The 16,125-nt window shown below is 41.9% G+C and overlaps 1 protein-coding gene and 1 non-coding gene across 9 annotated transcripts in view; both read left to right on the top strand.

Moving 5' to 3' along the window:
- Window positions 1-16,125, top strand: part of CALD1 (caldesmon 1) — a 185,150-nt gene that overhangs the window by 136,407 nt on the left and 32,618 nt on the right. For 6 of the 8 annotated variants that reach the window (XM_046020141.1, XM_046020142.1, XM_046020145.1 and 3 more), the window contains 3 exons: window positions 8,101-8,247; window positions 12,287-13,232; window positions 14,497-14,571. In XM_046020141.1, coding sequence (XP_045876097.1) covers window positions 8,101-8,247; window positions 12,287-13,232; window positions 14,497-14,571 — 1,168 coding nt within the window. The remainder of the gene's footprint in view (window positions 1-8,100; window positions 8,248-12,286; window positions 13,233-14,496; window positions 14,572-16,125) is intronic. The other 2 variants (XM_046020146.1, XM_046020148.1) reach the window with 2 other exon arrangements.
- On the top strand, window positions 1,604-1,710 carry LOC123952377. The gene has a single exon (XR_006820628.1). It is a non-coding gene; the product is annotated as a U6 spliceosomal RNA (small nuclear RNA).

Genomic DNA, 16,125 nt, shown 5'->3' with positions numbered 1-16,125 from the left:
TGTTTTCTACTCCACTCCATGGCACATGTTTTTGCACCGTGGTCTGCGGTTATAAAACTCATGTGATTATGGAATGTCACCATTGTATGAAGCATGTGGAAGGCGGAGGGTGACAACTGGCAGCAATGACATGTATCAGAGCCCTGGAGGATGTCAGCACACAGTGTCTTACTGTTGGGATCTAGAACTTACCGTTGCTATGCAAACTGTAGTAATTCTCATAAAGGCGTTAGGAGGAGGGTTGGGGGTGGAGAAAGGGAATGAATGTAATAGAACATACCTCTCTTCCCGGGTAAATTTCTTCAGAGTAATTTTCAGAATAAGACTATATGCCTTCACCCTAGCCAAAGGCACACCACTGATACAGCAATGAATTATATGATGACAGCTTATTTTTACCTTCTTTCCCTACCAAAAAACCCCATATAATTATATAGATATATAAAATAAATGATATATACATATATAATAAACAATAACAATATTTTAAAATATATATATATACTCTAAATCAAAGGAACTTTTCTTTCATTCTATTCATTTTGATTACTAGCAGACCAATTGACTATTAGCTATTAACCCATTTCTAAACATATTCTGCCTTAAAATTTTTTTTTATTTACTTGATTTTTTTTTCCCATTGTCATTTTTAATGCCTTTCTTTAAGGAATTCAAGGGGGAAACATTCAGAATTGGACTTTATGTTCATTAAACGAAACCACAGCATTTTGCAGACACTACATATAAACAAAATGATATTTAAGAGCCTGGAATGTTGCTATAAACTTCTTTTAATTTTAGAACATACAGTAAATCTCTGGGGCAAATATGACTCATTTCAGTAGGTTGGATTTTCCCTCCTGATCACAGCATCGCCTGAGAGTTTGCGAAGAGCTTTTGAGCAATTCACACATAGCTGATGGGATATGTTTAGAGATTCTGCTTGCATTTCATATCATGAAAGAAAGTCACCAGGGTTTTTGATACATGGAAAAGAATAATGAAAGTATGTATGTGTCTTTTGTCTCCTAATAGTTGAATACATCTTTAACCCACAAGAGGTTTTAACTCTTTAAGTTGGATCCCATATTAAGACACAGGTTAAGACAATGACATAGAACCAAGAGTGAGGGAAATCAGACAAAAGCAATTGACTAAGAAGTTTTTCTTCAAAAAAAAAGAAGGCCTTCCTTAAGGCCTTCTCCTGAATCTGGCCACGGTGAGGAGTGGAGAGCTGCAGAATGCTGTGGACAGGATCATGTTTGTGGTTGAGTGTCTCAGTTACAACCTGGAATCTCCTCAACCAACACCACCTTCTCTCAGACAACTCCTTACATGAAAGTGTGAAAGTGGAAATAGTGTGGGTTGCAGGGAGGGGAGAGCCCATCTGGGAGTTCAGCCGACCCTACCAACCCACAGGTTATTGTGAATTTGCAAATGGTGAACTACTGGTAGGATCTCTGGTGGTGAATTTATTCAATCTGTTAGAATGTTAGGTGCAGTATTCTCTTTTTTAAAATACAGGAATATGGCACAGACAAGGAAAGCAGAGGGACTTGGGACACTGATCTGCACGGGGACATCTTTAAGTCTTTAGTAAGCAGTGCGGGCTTCAGTCGCACGGACACTGAAATTGCGGCAATTCAGAGAAGATTAGCATGGCCCCTGCCCAACGATGACCTGCAAATTCGTGAAACATTCCTTATTTAAAAAAAAAAAAAAGTCTTTAATAAATAGGCCTCATTTTAGTGCTTTGAGCCTTTTATTTTCTCCGTGGCTTTCTTCACTTAACCTGTGGGTCTGCATGTATGTCTGTGTGGGGGTGTGCTTACTAGTACGAGGGATGTTGAAAAACAAAAGGCTTTGAAGGTGACAATTCAAAGTCGGTTCCGTGGTGCTCTTGTCATCTTGTTGTACACCTGTGGTTCTCTAGTGGTGAAGGTACTGGAAGAGATTCCCAGATTCATATCCACGCCCGTACTTTCTGTGGTCTGATAAATAACTGTTTCAGGGAGGAGAGAAACTGTTCTTCAAATACAAAGAAATGCAGTGGTTTAGAAAACAGACACCCTTTTATGTACTTTTGAGTTTATAGACATTTTATAAAAACATTTTACTAGTAAATAACAAAAATACAAGCAGTTGTCATGATATCTTAATGTTTCTTGATATTTTGGGTTTTTTTAACTTTTTTAAAGATCTGTTTATTTTAGAGAGAGAAAGAGAGAGAGCATGAGTGGGATGGACAGAGGGGGAGAGAATCTCAAGCAGGCTCCACACTGAGCATAGAGCCTGATGTGAGACTCAACCTCATGAGCCTGATGTGAGACTCAACCTCATGACCCTGAGATCATGACCTGAGGCGAAACCAAGAGTCAGATTCTTAACGGACTGTGCTACCCAGGCACTCTTCTTAATGTTTTGAAAGGATCCACCTTCTTAAACCAGTAGAAACCACTGCTATACAAGATATAGAAGATTAAATATTTTCTCTGGTCCTGTCAGTTAACAGGGGGCTGTCTTAATGTATGCTGATGTGACTAGGTTATTTGAAGTGACAGAGCATGAGGAATTCTCACTTCGAACCACCTGGAGAGACTACTATGAAGGGTGATGGGACAGAATCTTTAAATGAACATACACTGTTCCACTTCCCAGTTATCTACCCTGTAAAAGGCGTGCACGAGAAGGAACTGTATGCAACAGAGAAAAACTAGGAAAAACCCAAATGTCTGTCAAAAGGAAAATGGTTAAGTAAACCGAGGGCTCCTGTGCAGTGGATGATAAGAATAAATTATGTCTTGATGAACTGATTTAGAAAATCATCAAATTATCATATATCATCATATATCATCAAATATTATTAAATTGTTTTAAGTTGCAAAATAATTGTATCATATATACCATGTATGTAAAAGAAAAAAAATAGCAAGATTGCAAATCCAAACTTGATTATTTGGTTGTCCAGTTAATTTCTCAGAGTAGTGCTGTGATTATCAACATAAAATAAGTAAATTTAAACTCATTATAGATTCAACCACACTTCTTTTCCCTTCTCTGTAGGTCTTCAGTGCTCCTAAACATGCAGTAACATCAACTTCCTCCCCCCTCCATAAAAACAGTTCTTGTTTTTCTTCATCCTATTTTTAAACCCGACTTCTTGATAAGAGATCTTGTTTGGTTAATAAAAGACTTTGCCAGCATTTTTGCTTGGAATTTTTAAGGATCTACTGTAGTCTCAAATCAGAAAGCAGCAAAATGGAAGGGAAAAAAAAGACAAAATGAAAGGCAGTAGGGCAATACGCTTCAGACTATGGGGAACACAGGGTACAAACAAAATGAAACAGCCTATACTCTAGGTGAAATTAGAAGACTTTTGCCAGTGTCGTGCAAGTCTTGAGAAATATTTGATGGGGAAGATGGGGGGAGGGAAATACTGAGGCAAGATGACTAGCACCTTGTTCCAATGTCTTACTACAGAAGCTTCTCCTCTTCGCCTTTCTCCCGTCTAGCATGCGTTCAGACCCCAGCCCGTCCAAACGTAGACACTGATTCCTCAGTGACTTTCTTATTTGCCATGTCTGCAGTACTTTTATTTATTTGAAATTTCTGTCTAAACGGCACAGCATGTAACATGATTATCTTGTTACTTGAATATACTGAGGCTGTGGGCTCTGATGGTAAAAACTTAAAACGTCTTTGGTGTGAAAGCCACAGCATTCCAAGAAAGTTTTCCCATTGCATAATTCTGCTTTTTCTTATAACACCAGAACCTTTAAGCTGCTGGTCCTGGGAATGAAAGACAAGCCAGTCCTCTCTCCTTTTTTTCATACCACTGACACAATCAAATAACATCATTTAATTTCTATGGAATTTTGAGACTTTTTAACACTTATTCTCTCTCTCTCTCTCTCTCTCTCTCTCACACACACACACACACACACACACACACACACGTGTTCTTCCTTCCAAATGTTTGATGCTACCAGCAGCACTGGCCTTCCTGTAGTGAGATGAATCATATCTTTCACCAGGTGTTCTCCAAGAGATGAGTGAAGGTGGTTAGCAGAAACAAAGCATAATACTCCATAATAAACCTGCTTACACCCAGCAGAGGTGGGAAAACCATGGATTCTGGCCAATCAAAACTGATATTTAATAGAGGTGCCTTACCTATCATTTGTGAGTTACCAGTTTCTTAGAAGAACAGATCGTAGTAAAATGGTTAAATCTCTAATAAACATAGTGTAACCATTCTCAGATGATTCCAAGGAACTTTGGGTCCCACACTGCCCCAAGTCATCTGGGACCAGTAGCAGAATACCACTGGGCTGCTTTCCACTGGCATCTGATGAAGGTTCACAGAAGGAACAAAGGGATTGGAATACTTTAATTACAAGCCAGTGGGCGTTAGGTATGATTTTTACTGGTCAGCAGCATTTCAAATATGTTTAAGTCCAGTGTTCAGAAGATTGGAAATGTTAACTTTTGTTTTTACCTGAGTTCCAAGCAGAGGTTGTGCTCACATTTGATATATTAAGGATGCTGCATGCTCACCTCTCCTTTGGACAAATTCTGCTTGGAATGAAATAAGCATTCACTTATGTTGCTGGCGTTATATACCTTTCCGAAGGGCAATTTGCCAACGTGTATCAGAAGCCTTTTAGGGGCACCTGGGTGGCTCAGTTGCTAAGCATCTGCTTTTGGCTCAGGTCATGGTACGAGGGTCCTGGGATCGAGCCCCACATCGGGCTCCCTGCTCTGCAGGAAGCCTGCTTCTCCCTCTCCCACTCCGCCTGCTTGTGTTTCCTCTCTCGCTGTGTCTCTCTCTGTCAAATAAATAAATAAAATCTTTAAAAAAAAAAAAAAGAAAGAAGACTTTTAGATGAAGATACTCTTAAACTCAGAAATGCTAACGTCTGAGATTTTTCTTAGATAAATAGCTGAACATAAAAGCATATTTATAATGATGTCCTTTGTAGCCTCATTTATAAGAACATAAAGTCGGAAAAATCCTAACTGTCCATCTACAGAAAATAGGTTACAGAATAGTACATCCGTATCATTGCTATGTAGTTCTATACACAGAATACTGTGTTGCTGTTGAAAATTAGATTTTGCAAATGTGTTAAAAAACAGTCATAAATAAAGAAACTGTTTATGAAATGATACATATAACATGGTCCCACTTTGTTAAAAACAAAAGTATCCATGCATGCAAAACAAATGTGTGGTAAAATATATCAGATGTTAGTTGTGTCCATATCTGAGTGGTATGATTAGGGAGCTGATTCTCACTTTCTCTTTTACACATCTGGTAGTGTCTGGCTTAAGCAAATAAGAAATGTATGTTACTTTTAGAATCAGAAAAAATTAAACAGTTGAGTTGCTGTCCATTTTGAACGAAAAGTAATAAACTTGTGGGAGTAGCGTGAAGGGTGACCTGCTGTGGGTGAGGCCTAAAAGCCGAGCAGCCACTGAGGCTCATGGAGGGAGTCTCAGAGTCGAAGAATTTCCACACATATCAAGTCATTTGGCAGGGACGGAATTTCACTTATAAAGTCAAGTGGTATGTGACTGAGCCAGCAACTGGGCATGTTGTGATTCAAAATGCCATGAAAGTATTTTGGCTCCTTGTTTGTTTTGAACTTGGAAAACAACTTTAATATGCTTCTTTATTGGTAGTAATAAAAGATCCTTAAAAATCTAGCTCTGATAACTGTGTAGCCTAGGCAGGGAGCCACCAATGAAGAATACCAAACAAGAAGAGTTAGGAGAGACTAACTGAAGAGTTAGAAGAGTGAGTGGTCTGGTTGTCAGCCCACCCCTCCGAGGAGAAATCCAGGATGAAGAAGGGTTGAGTATGACCTGGCCTACAGAGATGGCAGACCTGGTTGGGTAGGTGGGATGTGGAAGGCAGTTAATAGCTCAAATCTTTGAAGTATAGTGGGAAGTTGAGGGTTTCATGTGAGATTCCATTTAGGGGAAGGCAGGGGGGAGTTGTTTTTAGCATAGGATATCCCAGAAGGAGCTTTTAGGTCTCTTGCTTGTTTTGGAAAAGAAAGGCCCCCAAGTAGTAGCCAAGACCTCACGGCCGATCCAGAGATGTAGAAGAATGAATTAAGCCTTTCTGTTTGATTAGCTTGGGAAGCAGTCATGAAGGGCTCGTTCTCCCTGCTGTGGTTAAAGCTGTCTACTGAGAAATAAGCCAAAGGAACATTAGGCCAAGAATCTGAAGACTAAAGCCAAACCACTGGGAAGGGCTTTTGATTGCAAACTACAGTGTGATTGAATTAGAAAGGAACATTCGATTCATGTCATGCTGTCACCTCAAATTCAACACGTCTAAAATTGAACTCATCTTTCCTCACAAAGCAGCTTTTCAAGTGAACTTTGCTAGTAACAACAGAATAGTGCACTGTAAAATGCCATACCGTGACAGATCCAGGATTTCATTTGATTGTCACACACTCACAGGCAAGGGACTTTAACTCAGGTCAGAGGGCCGGGCTGCCAGCTAGTAAGAGAGCAGTTCTAGAAACGAGGATTACTGAGTCATAACCTAGTCCTCCTTCAAGGAGATCACACCGCCCTTCTCTCCGGATCTGTCGAAATAAACCGGTCAGTTTCACAGAATTACTATGACATTTTAGGTACATTGACACTCGAGTATTGCACACTAGCAGATTTTAGTAAGTATGAAGTCAGATTTTCTGACGCAACCAAGAACAAACCAACCAAACTTTGGAACTGTTAGTCTTGTTTTTTATGGGTGAAAAACATTCATAGTCTGCTTATTCTTGAAGTCAAAAGATAGACACAGATGAAATAATGTGTCAGATCTAAGCCTAAAGATGTCTCATCTGTAATCTATCATAAGCAAACCATCATCAGTTATAGTAGGTTCCTATTGTTGGTACAAATTACATGGTTCTGCTGTTTTATTTTCTTTCATTTGGAAATTATTTTAGGTTTGTCATTATGTAAGAATTATAAGCATGAAATGTTTATATATCTGGATATCTATTTGTAGATGTATAAGTAATATCATAAGACAAGGGCTTTAACTCCCTAATGTAAAAAGCCACCCACGGTGCATTGCAGCTCTATCCCAACCCATGGCCCCATCGGGCCGGCTTGGCCCTGGGCCAGCCAGCCTAACCCTGCTTCCTTGGGACTCTGTATCTCAGATGTACTCCTCCTTCACAGGTAGCCAGGGTAACCATGCAGATCGCTTTCTCTTGAGTTTGGACATCTGTAGTTCCCCAGTTCCAGTTCTTGATTTGGGAATAATATTAATGGAAATGTATGTAATGCAGTGACGGTGATTGTATAATTTTCCTAAACAGGTATTTGCTTCAGACAAACTGCAAAAGCCCAATACCATCTATTTGTACAGAGCCCTCTGTGCTTCCCCTACCTGTCTCAGCTCTTGGGTTTCTATCTACACATACACCTCAGGGCTACCACGATGGGCCCAACCTGTGGGGTAGAATCCTAACGCATGGGTTTTAGAGCAAAAAAGAGGGCCTTACAGGGAACTGCACTGACTGGGAAACCCTCCTATCAGTTGTCAGTAACACCCTCTCCACTCCCTCTCCAGTGATCAGAAACTGAAAGGAAAATATAAAATCCAAGCAAAGAGGGTATCCTGCTCTCCATTTTAATTAGCAATTTGGGTTTACTAATGCCAAAATCCTGGCTTGGTAACTTGATTCTTTTCTATACAACATGCTGAATCCTTGAAGATTTTTACCTCTAAATACTAACATGCAAACAAGTAGTTTAGTAAAGATATTTAAATTTGCTTACCCACAGTCTCTGCACAGCCTGCTTTTGTATATTTTTTTTTTTTAGATTAAGCTATTATTTGATCACTGGAAATTGTCCTGTGCAGCTATCAGACTCATGCTTTTCAGATATTCGGAAGTTTGCAAACTACGCAGATCGCGTCTCTGTGGAATGGAACAATCCATTTAGAACTCTCTGGTTCACTCAGTGGTTGAGGTCAGGAAAGGACTCAGAGCTGATCTGGCAAAGATCCTGGTGAGGATGGTTGGGGGCTGGCATGCTCAAGAGGTTGTCTTTGTGACGTTGCAGGATCGCCTACCAGAGGAACGATGACGACGAGGAAGAGGCCGCCCGTGAACGGCGCCGCCGCGCCCGGCAGGAGAGGCTGCGGCAGAAGCAGGAGGAAGAATCCTTGGGGCAGGTGACTGACCAGGTGGAGGTGAATGCCCAGAACAGGTACTGTCCTTCCCAGAATGGAGAACTTCTAAGTTACTCCTTAGCCTGTCTGATGAATGGAATGTGCTGGGCAAAGCATTCCCTTCTCAGTCCAGCTCAACTCTTTTTCAGTCTAACTTATTCCGTCATTTTTGTGGTCATTGTAGGCCCCTAATCAAATAAGACAGTCAAACTGATTTAGAAATTCAGACCCCACTACTTTCTTCTCTTCCCCTCTGCCATCCCCTGCACACACCCCACTTGAAGTGCTTTATTTTCTTTTATTTTACAGTCTAGTAATCTTTTTATTTACTAACTATGATGGGTTACATCTTTAAGTAAGGAAAACTATTTACATTCATTCTTTAGGGTGTTGTCATCTGTTTTGAACTGAAGATTTATTAGCTTAATAGGTCCTCTATGCCTCCCAGTAGCAAATAATATTTGAATTTTTAAAGTAGATGTAAGTGGCAGATGTCTTATTTTTCCTGATCTACAGCCTCAGTCAGTATTCTCTGATCACTACAATATTCAGCAAGGTGCAGAATCCTGCTTAATGTAATGTATTTTTTCAAACAAGCTTATGAGTTTACTAGCACACTTTTTCCTATACAGGCCTTGGTAGTGAGCAGGACAGTTGAAAACTCCTAATGGGTTCAACTTCTTCAAAATGGGCTTTTAGAAGCTCACACATATGTCACTTTATGCCCCAAGGTATAAAAAAGGTGAGACTATTTGGGGGTGGGGTTGGAGAAAAAAAATAATTTTTGTTTACAATTATGGGTTAAATATATGTGGAGCTATGACAGAAGCTTTTGTGTATGGCTTTGGTTTTAGCCTTTTTCATTTTGTGTGTGTTGGGAGGGCATTGTTGATAGTTCCTTTAAGTCAATCTAACAAGAAAAAAATGAAGGAAAACAGTTCTGGCCTCTTTAACTTAAGTATGAGTGGGTACACAGGTTTCTAAAAGTCTTAAAGGAAATAAATAAATAAATAAAAGTCTTGAAGATTCTGTCAGACCTGATGAATTCAATAAAGAAACCTATTGGTTAGGTAGAGACATAGAGACCTTGTTTTTGGTAGGTAGCTCCTAATTAAGGAGGAAGTATGGCAAAGAGGTTGTGGGTATGTTCTCTAGGGTTCACTACTGTCTCCGAATTCCAATTTGGCCTTTCCCTAACTGTGTTTCTTCAGTTAAATGGAAATGAAAATTGTACCTCTCTCTTAGGAATGTTGTTATATTTAAATGAGATTATACTACATATGAAACCCATGGTGCCTTGCACATAATAAGCACCTAATTTTAACTATTATCGGGAAAATGTTATCAGAGCCTTATAGAGAAGGTCTGCATAGTCATTCACTGTCTTTTTCTATTCTAGGGTTGAACAGGAAGGGAAAGAAAGTTTTGAAATGGCATTCTGAGGCCTTTCCTGAATCTGGTTATTAACAGTGGCTTAAAAGTTACTAGTAGTATTCTTGCTTTAAAAATCTTGCTTCTACTTGGGTTTCTCTTCTTTTTTCACATTTATTAGTAGTAATTATTTCATTCTGTTGATTGGTTCACACATTCTTTTTCAGTAAAGCATATTCTTTTTTTTAAAGGTTTTATTTATTTATTTGAGAGAGAAAGAGTGCATGAGGTCAAGGGGAGCAGAGGGAGAGAGAGAAGCAGACTCCCCGCTAAGCATGGAGTCTGACTCAGGACTCGATCCCAGGACCCTGGAATCATGGCCTGAGCAGATATTTAACCAATTGAGTCCCAGGTGCTCTTTCAATAAAGCATATTCAGATCTGAGAACATATAATTTATCTCTAACATAGTAATTATCCACAGGAAGTGTCCTTCATGGGGCTGAACGACCCTAAATGGTACTCAACTCTACAGATAATCATTGTGATTTATAAATAGGTAAAGAAAGATCCAGTAGAATCTGGTTTTTATTGCTTTTAGAGAGAGAGTACATGCACATGTGAACAGTGGTGGGAGAAGTTTGCAGAGGGAGAGAATCGGAAGCAGGCTCCACACTCAGCACGGAACCCAAAGCAGGGCTCTTTGTTACAACCCTGAGATCATGACCTGGGGCAAAATCAAGAGTCGGACACTTAATCGACTGAGCCACCAAGATGGCCCTATCTGTTGGTTTCTTTCTTTCTTTCTTTCTTTTTTAATTTATTTGACAGACAGCGATCACAAGCAGGCAGAGAGAGAGAGAGGAGGAAGTAGGCTCTTTATTCCAGAATCTGCTTCTTGGGCATGAAGCAGAGAGCCCAATGCAGGACTTGATCCCAAGACCCTGAGATCATGACCTGAGCTGAAGGCAGAGGCTTACTCCACTGAGCCACCCAGGCGTCCCTATCTGTTGGTTTCTTTACTCAAGAGTACTTTCATCTGGCTAACGCTTTGGAATTTGTGGTACCTTCTAAAAATTATTTGTATTCAGTTGATCCAGATTCCTTACGTGTAGATGTTTCCCCTTAAATTCTAAGCTATTTGTATTTTTAGGGAAATTTAATACTTATTTGTCTAATTCAAGGAGACAGTGTCCTACAGCAAGAGTTAAAGCCAAGGAAGCTTAACATCTAGCCTTTACTCTGCCATTTCTTATTGTTATATGCAAGATGTGTTTTTCCAAAATTAAGTGAACTCGAACTTCAGAAGGGCCCAGTTCAGTATGAACTATGAAATTTGATGGAGTTTCTAAACATTATAAGATCTGTTCTTCCAACTCTGGTCAGTTTCTGGTATCACATGACTGGTTGTTTCATGCCGGTGGAGACCAAGTACTCTGGCTTTGAGCTATAATAGTGAGTAAGGTGGTAGGTTTGGTGCAGTTTGGTTTTTAGATATTTTGCTTTTCTTTTTGAATAAACATCAAATTTAACTATTCTTTGTCTACCACAGAGAAGGGCAAAAGACCCTATATTCATGGAAATCTTGACAAAGAGTGAAGGCGGTGTGTGCATTAGGGTAATGTCAGCTGATATAAGGTCAGCGAGCCCCAAATTTTAGTAATTTGGTACAGTAACACAAATGAGTCTAGTGTGGTATTTTTGAGTAGTAAACAGAACTGGTCACCTACTTTCCTTCCTCTTGTGACTCTGTCAACTCCTGGGCTGTAAAGTTTTCTGATCTAGTCAACAGAGATAGAGATGGTGAAGAATGCACTTCTGCTTCGGAGTTGTCTTGGACCTTCTGCTCACACTCTACTGGGAATTACTGGACACAGGGCTCCACCTAGATGCAAGAAAGAGGGGAGGGTCAGAAATAGACTCCTTGACTGGCTGTGACTTCCCTGGGATTGCGGAAGGAGGATCATGACTTGTGACGGATGGTTAGATGCCTGTACCACTGGGGTCACTGGCTTAAGTATGGCATCACCATTCTATGATACGTACTTGCTTCCTTTCCAAGTGTCTTGCGCCCCACAGATCCAGCTCAGGATTTCTAGGTGACTTAGCGACAGGTGAAAATACCATATGATACTAGAGGAACTCATTTCTAAGTTTCATCCTTGTCTTAGTTTGAGTTGCCCAAGAAGCAGATTCTGGAACAAAAAAGATTTAAGCCCAAGTCATTCATTTGGGAACCGATCCCAAGAGACAGCAGTCATAGTGTGGGACAGTGAACTGAGGAAGGGAGAGCAACCAAATAAAGGTTTCATGCCCACTGCTGGGATCCCGAGCTTACCTCCACCAGGAGACTCTGAGATCCAGGGCGGCGCAGGCACCCCAGTTATCCACCGCAAAGGCAATGGGAGCCGAGGTATTTATACACTGAGCCTCCTCCATTTTGTCAGACAGCTGCCCTGATTCCGAAAGCACTTCTGGCAGGTAGAGTAGATGCCCGTGGCGGGAGAAAGACCCAGGGCAGAGGCCTGCGTGCACGGTCTGCTGACCACTAGGCAGGCCAGCGCCACCAGAAAAAGGGGTACCGGGGGTGAGGGCGTCCCCTGGGTACACATGGGACCGTGAGCCTCGCCTGGCACGCATTAGGCCGCGCGGATCCCGCTGACCCATTAATCAGCAGGCTGTCTTTGGTGTCGTTTCTGTTGTCCAGTGTGGCCGACGAGGAGGTCAAGACAAGCACTGCACACACGCAGCTGGAGGGCGACGACGAGGCTGCGCTCCTGGAGCGTCTGGCTCGGCGGGAGGAAAGACGCCAGAAACGCTTGCAGGAAGCCCTGGAGCGGCAGAAGGAGTTCGACCCCACGGTCTCGGACGCGGGCCTGTCGCTGCCCAGCAGGAGGATGCAGAACAACGCCTCCGATAGCGAGGCCGCCGAGAAGGAAGAAAAGAGTGAGCGTCGCCAGGAAAGATACGAGATAGAGGAGACGGAAGTCGTCACCAAGTCCTATCAGAAGAACGACTGGAGGGACGCAGAGGAGAAAAAGCAGGAAGAAAAAGAAAAGGAGGAAGAGGAGGAAGAGAAGCCAAAGCAAGGGAGCTGGGAAGAAAATCAGGTAGAGGTGACCGTACAAGGCGGAACAACAGAAACAGCGGTCCCGCCGTTGGAAACGGGGCAGCTCAGTGCAGAAGAGCCTAGAACAGAGGAGGAGCGGGAACGGGGTGCAGATGAGGCCGCCCACAATGGCAGGCTGGAGACAGAAGGGAGGGAGCAAGCTGAGGCAGACAGGGCCAGGATGGAAGCGGAAGAAAGAGACAGAATTAAAGCTGAGCAAGAGCAGAGGGGAGCAGAGGAGCGAGCAAGACTGGAAGCAGAAGAGAGAGCAGCTGCGCAAGAGAGAGAAAGGAGGGAGGCGGCTGAGAGGGAGAGGGCTGAGCAAGAGAGAAGAGCAGCGGAGGAGAGGCAGCGGGCAAAGGCAGAGGAAGAGGAGAAAGCTAAGATAGAAGAGCAGAAGCTCCGGCAGCTAGAAGAGAACAGAAGCGAAATGCAAGAGAAAAAGCACAAAGGGGAAAAGGTAGAGGAGAAAATGGAAGGGAAATGGGTAAATGAAAAGAAAGTTCAAGAAGATAAACTTCAGACAGCTGTGCAAAAGAAACAGGTACAGTACACATTTTGCACCAAACGTGTGATGCCTGTGACTTGGGAGAAATGTAATGCACATCAGACTTGGGGCCGAGGCACGTTCCTGCAGCCCCACGTGCTTGCTCAGTGGGCAAGCTGTTCATTTTTTCCGGCCATAGCAGTACGCAAGCATGAAGCAATCAGTCCATGGCTAAATATTCAACCAACCCAATTTACGAGGACAGCCAGAGAGAGATTAATTGCTCTGTGCTTGCTTGTTATGAATACCAGAAAAATGAATTAAGCCAGAGATGATAAGCGTGGCAGTGCTATGTTGACGTATAATTCTGCACCTGAATCTCAATTCTTTCCTTTTAACGATTTACCTCGAGCCATAGGTCTACATGAGGCAAGAGGACAATAACTCCTCCCCTTATCCATATGTTTGGCATTTAATTAAAAATTATAAAATGTGGGGTGGGAAAATGACATAAAGAATCATGGTCAGAAATTGTATCTTAAGAAGGCAAAATTAACCCCCTTGAAATCACCTGGTAATAAAGGAGGGAAAGAAGCCAGTTTGGACCTTTCTTTAAGTATGTCAAAACCACGATTTGCCATCATGTAGACCTGAGCTTGATGCAGACTTGCAGAAAGCCATTCATCTGGGGTGGCATCAGTTTATAACTGACTGGTAATTAAGAGCATGCATTCTGTTGCTTTTATCGTTGGGATGACATAAATAAATCATGTAGCCTGAGAAGTGGAAGTGGAGGGAGGAGGTGTTTGCAAGCGGTGAAAGACTTTTTTTCTGTCTGCAAGCCTGCATTAAAAGCATTCTAGCTAACCACTGCCTGCATCCCTACCCCCACAAAAAAAGGAGAGAAAGAAAGATGCTTGCATAGTCACATTTGCAGAGGGAACTTTTATCACTGAGTCTGCATTGTGCTGAAGTTGTCTTTCACTCTTGCTTGTTACATGGGGCTCATGAGCACAGCTACTTTCGGGACCATCAGAAACAAAATGCACCAAACCACACACAAGGTTTGCAAACATGCACAAAGGACCACCACGTCACGCTAGGTTTCAGGGAGCACGATGGCAGGCACGTGAGAAACAGTTTTGGTGGAAAGAAACTATCCCACGTTGCTGTTCAAAATCACTGGCACCCAGGGTTACGTGAGCACTGAGTCAGCAAAGTCCTGAGCCACATGCAAAGTGACCTGAGCACCCTCTCACTCTTGTAAGCTAGAAAGGGCTTCTTTTAAACGAGTGACCTTGCCACTCTTGAAAATAAAAAGGAAGAAGAAAAGGGGGCCAAAACACAAGTTAAAAGAGAAAAATCCCAAGAAGACAAGCCTACCTTCAAAAAAGAGGTAAATATTACTGAGAAGTAACCTAAACGTAAAGCCACAGAGAGAGTATTCCATGACTTTTCAGGTCTGCTGATCTCAAAATTGTAACCTCTAATCCAGTGTTTTTCAAGCCATGACTTGACCTTCATGATTCACTGAATGGTGAAATCAACTTAAAGCATCTCAAAAGTAGTTGAATATGTCAATGACATTTTAAGACACAAAACCAAATAAGTAGAAGACATCAGATATCGTAAGCAGTATTACATTGTGACAGAAATTGTCCTTCTGGCTGTGGGTCATAGAAATCTTGAAAAACACTGATCGGATCCATTTTTCCCGCTTTCTGCTCTTCTAAGTGCTCTTTTTTTTCTCCTTGAACCATCCTACTTGCATTTCACTTGTGGAGTATTTTCAACTGGCTTTGATTAATGATATAACTTTCCAAAGGAAAAACACTACCCGCCCCCATCTCAGTAGAAAATTCGATGAACTGAAGATGGTATTTGATTTTCAAAAGAAAAGTTTGGCAACATGTTCTGCATTGCATTTCTGAGGCACACACAGGAACTGGTGCCGGGGTGTTTGTGGGTAAGTGAGCGAGTCAGTGGGGGCAGGGCCGCGGTCCGGAGAATGTCCTCACGCCCCACGTCATCAAAAGGCCACATCGGAAAGCCTGGCCTCGTGTCAGTCCCAAGTAATCCTAAGAATTCTAACAATATAAGTTCAAAGTGCTTAAATGTGCTAAATTATCGAAGGTAGGGAGATTTGGATTACTCTGCGCGTAGGACTGAATCAGAGTTCTTGAGGATCAGCTCGCATCAACTTCTGCTGCGCTTGTCTGCCCATTGTGGCACATGTTAAGAAACAGAAAAATCCGCAGTTAGAAAATTAGGTGAACCAGGTTCAGCAGGGGGATGGTTATTTTCTTAAATGCTTTTTCATAAGATTCACAGAAAAAAAAAGTTAAGAACCTCTAGATCATGTTCTGTTTATTTTTGTTAAGATGTATGTACCTTCCTGTTTCTAATGGAACTTGAGGGGGTTTGGGAGTCAATACTGAATGCAGACACCACCCATTTAAAGGAAGGTGGAAACAGAGAGGCTGAGAACTAGAAAGCTGAATTTGGTCAAACGAGGCAGCTAAGGAAATGGTTGAATATCGTTGGGAAGCACTATTCTCATTTCATAGCGGGAAAACGCCTACAGATTCATCTGCAAAAAAATGAAAGTTACTGGGAGCTAAACTCAAACAAAAATGTCCCACTTGGGCTCTTGGATAAAGCTGGTGTTTCATGGTGGATAGCTTTACAGAAGTAAGAGGGCATGAGGTCCTAACTCAGTGGGGGAGGGGAAGCTGAAAGAGCACTGTTTGGATTCCGTATTTAAAATGTAATTGACTTCCCTAAGATGTGATTTCTTTTTAATGACACAAACATTCTATGTCTATATATTGTGCCCCTGAGCAAGAAAGGGCTCATGATGGGTCAGCCAAATCATCCTTCTGCCTCTTTTCAGAGAGGGCCCCACTCCCAACAGTGTCCGTGGTATAACCATCTCAGACCTGCCCTTTCC

The sequence above is a fragment of the Meles meles genome, chromosome 10 (genome assembly GCF_922984935.1).
Source record: "Meles meles chromosome 10, mMelMel3.1 paternal haplotype, whole genome shotgun sequence".
Taxonomy (NCBI): Eukaryota; Metazoa; Chordata; class Mammalia; order Carnivora; family Mustelidae; genus Meles; species Meles meles.
The sequence above is the reverse complement of the archived record's forward strand: the minus strand, read 5'-3'. Positions and strand labels throughout refer to the sequence as shown.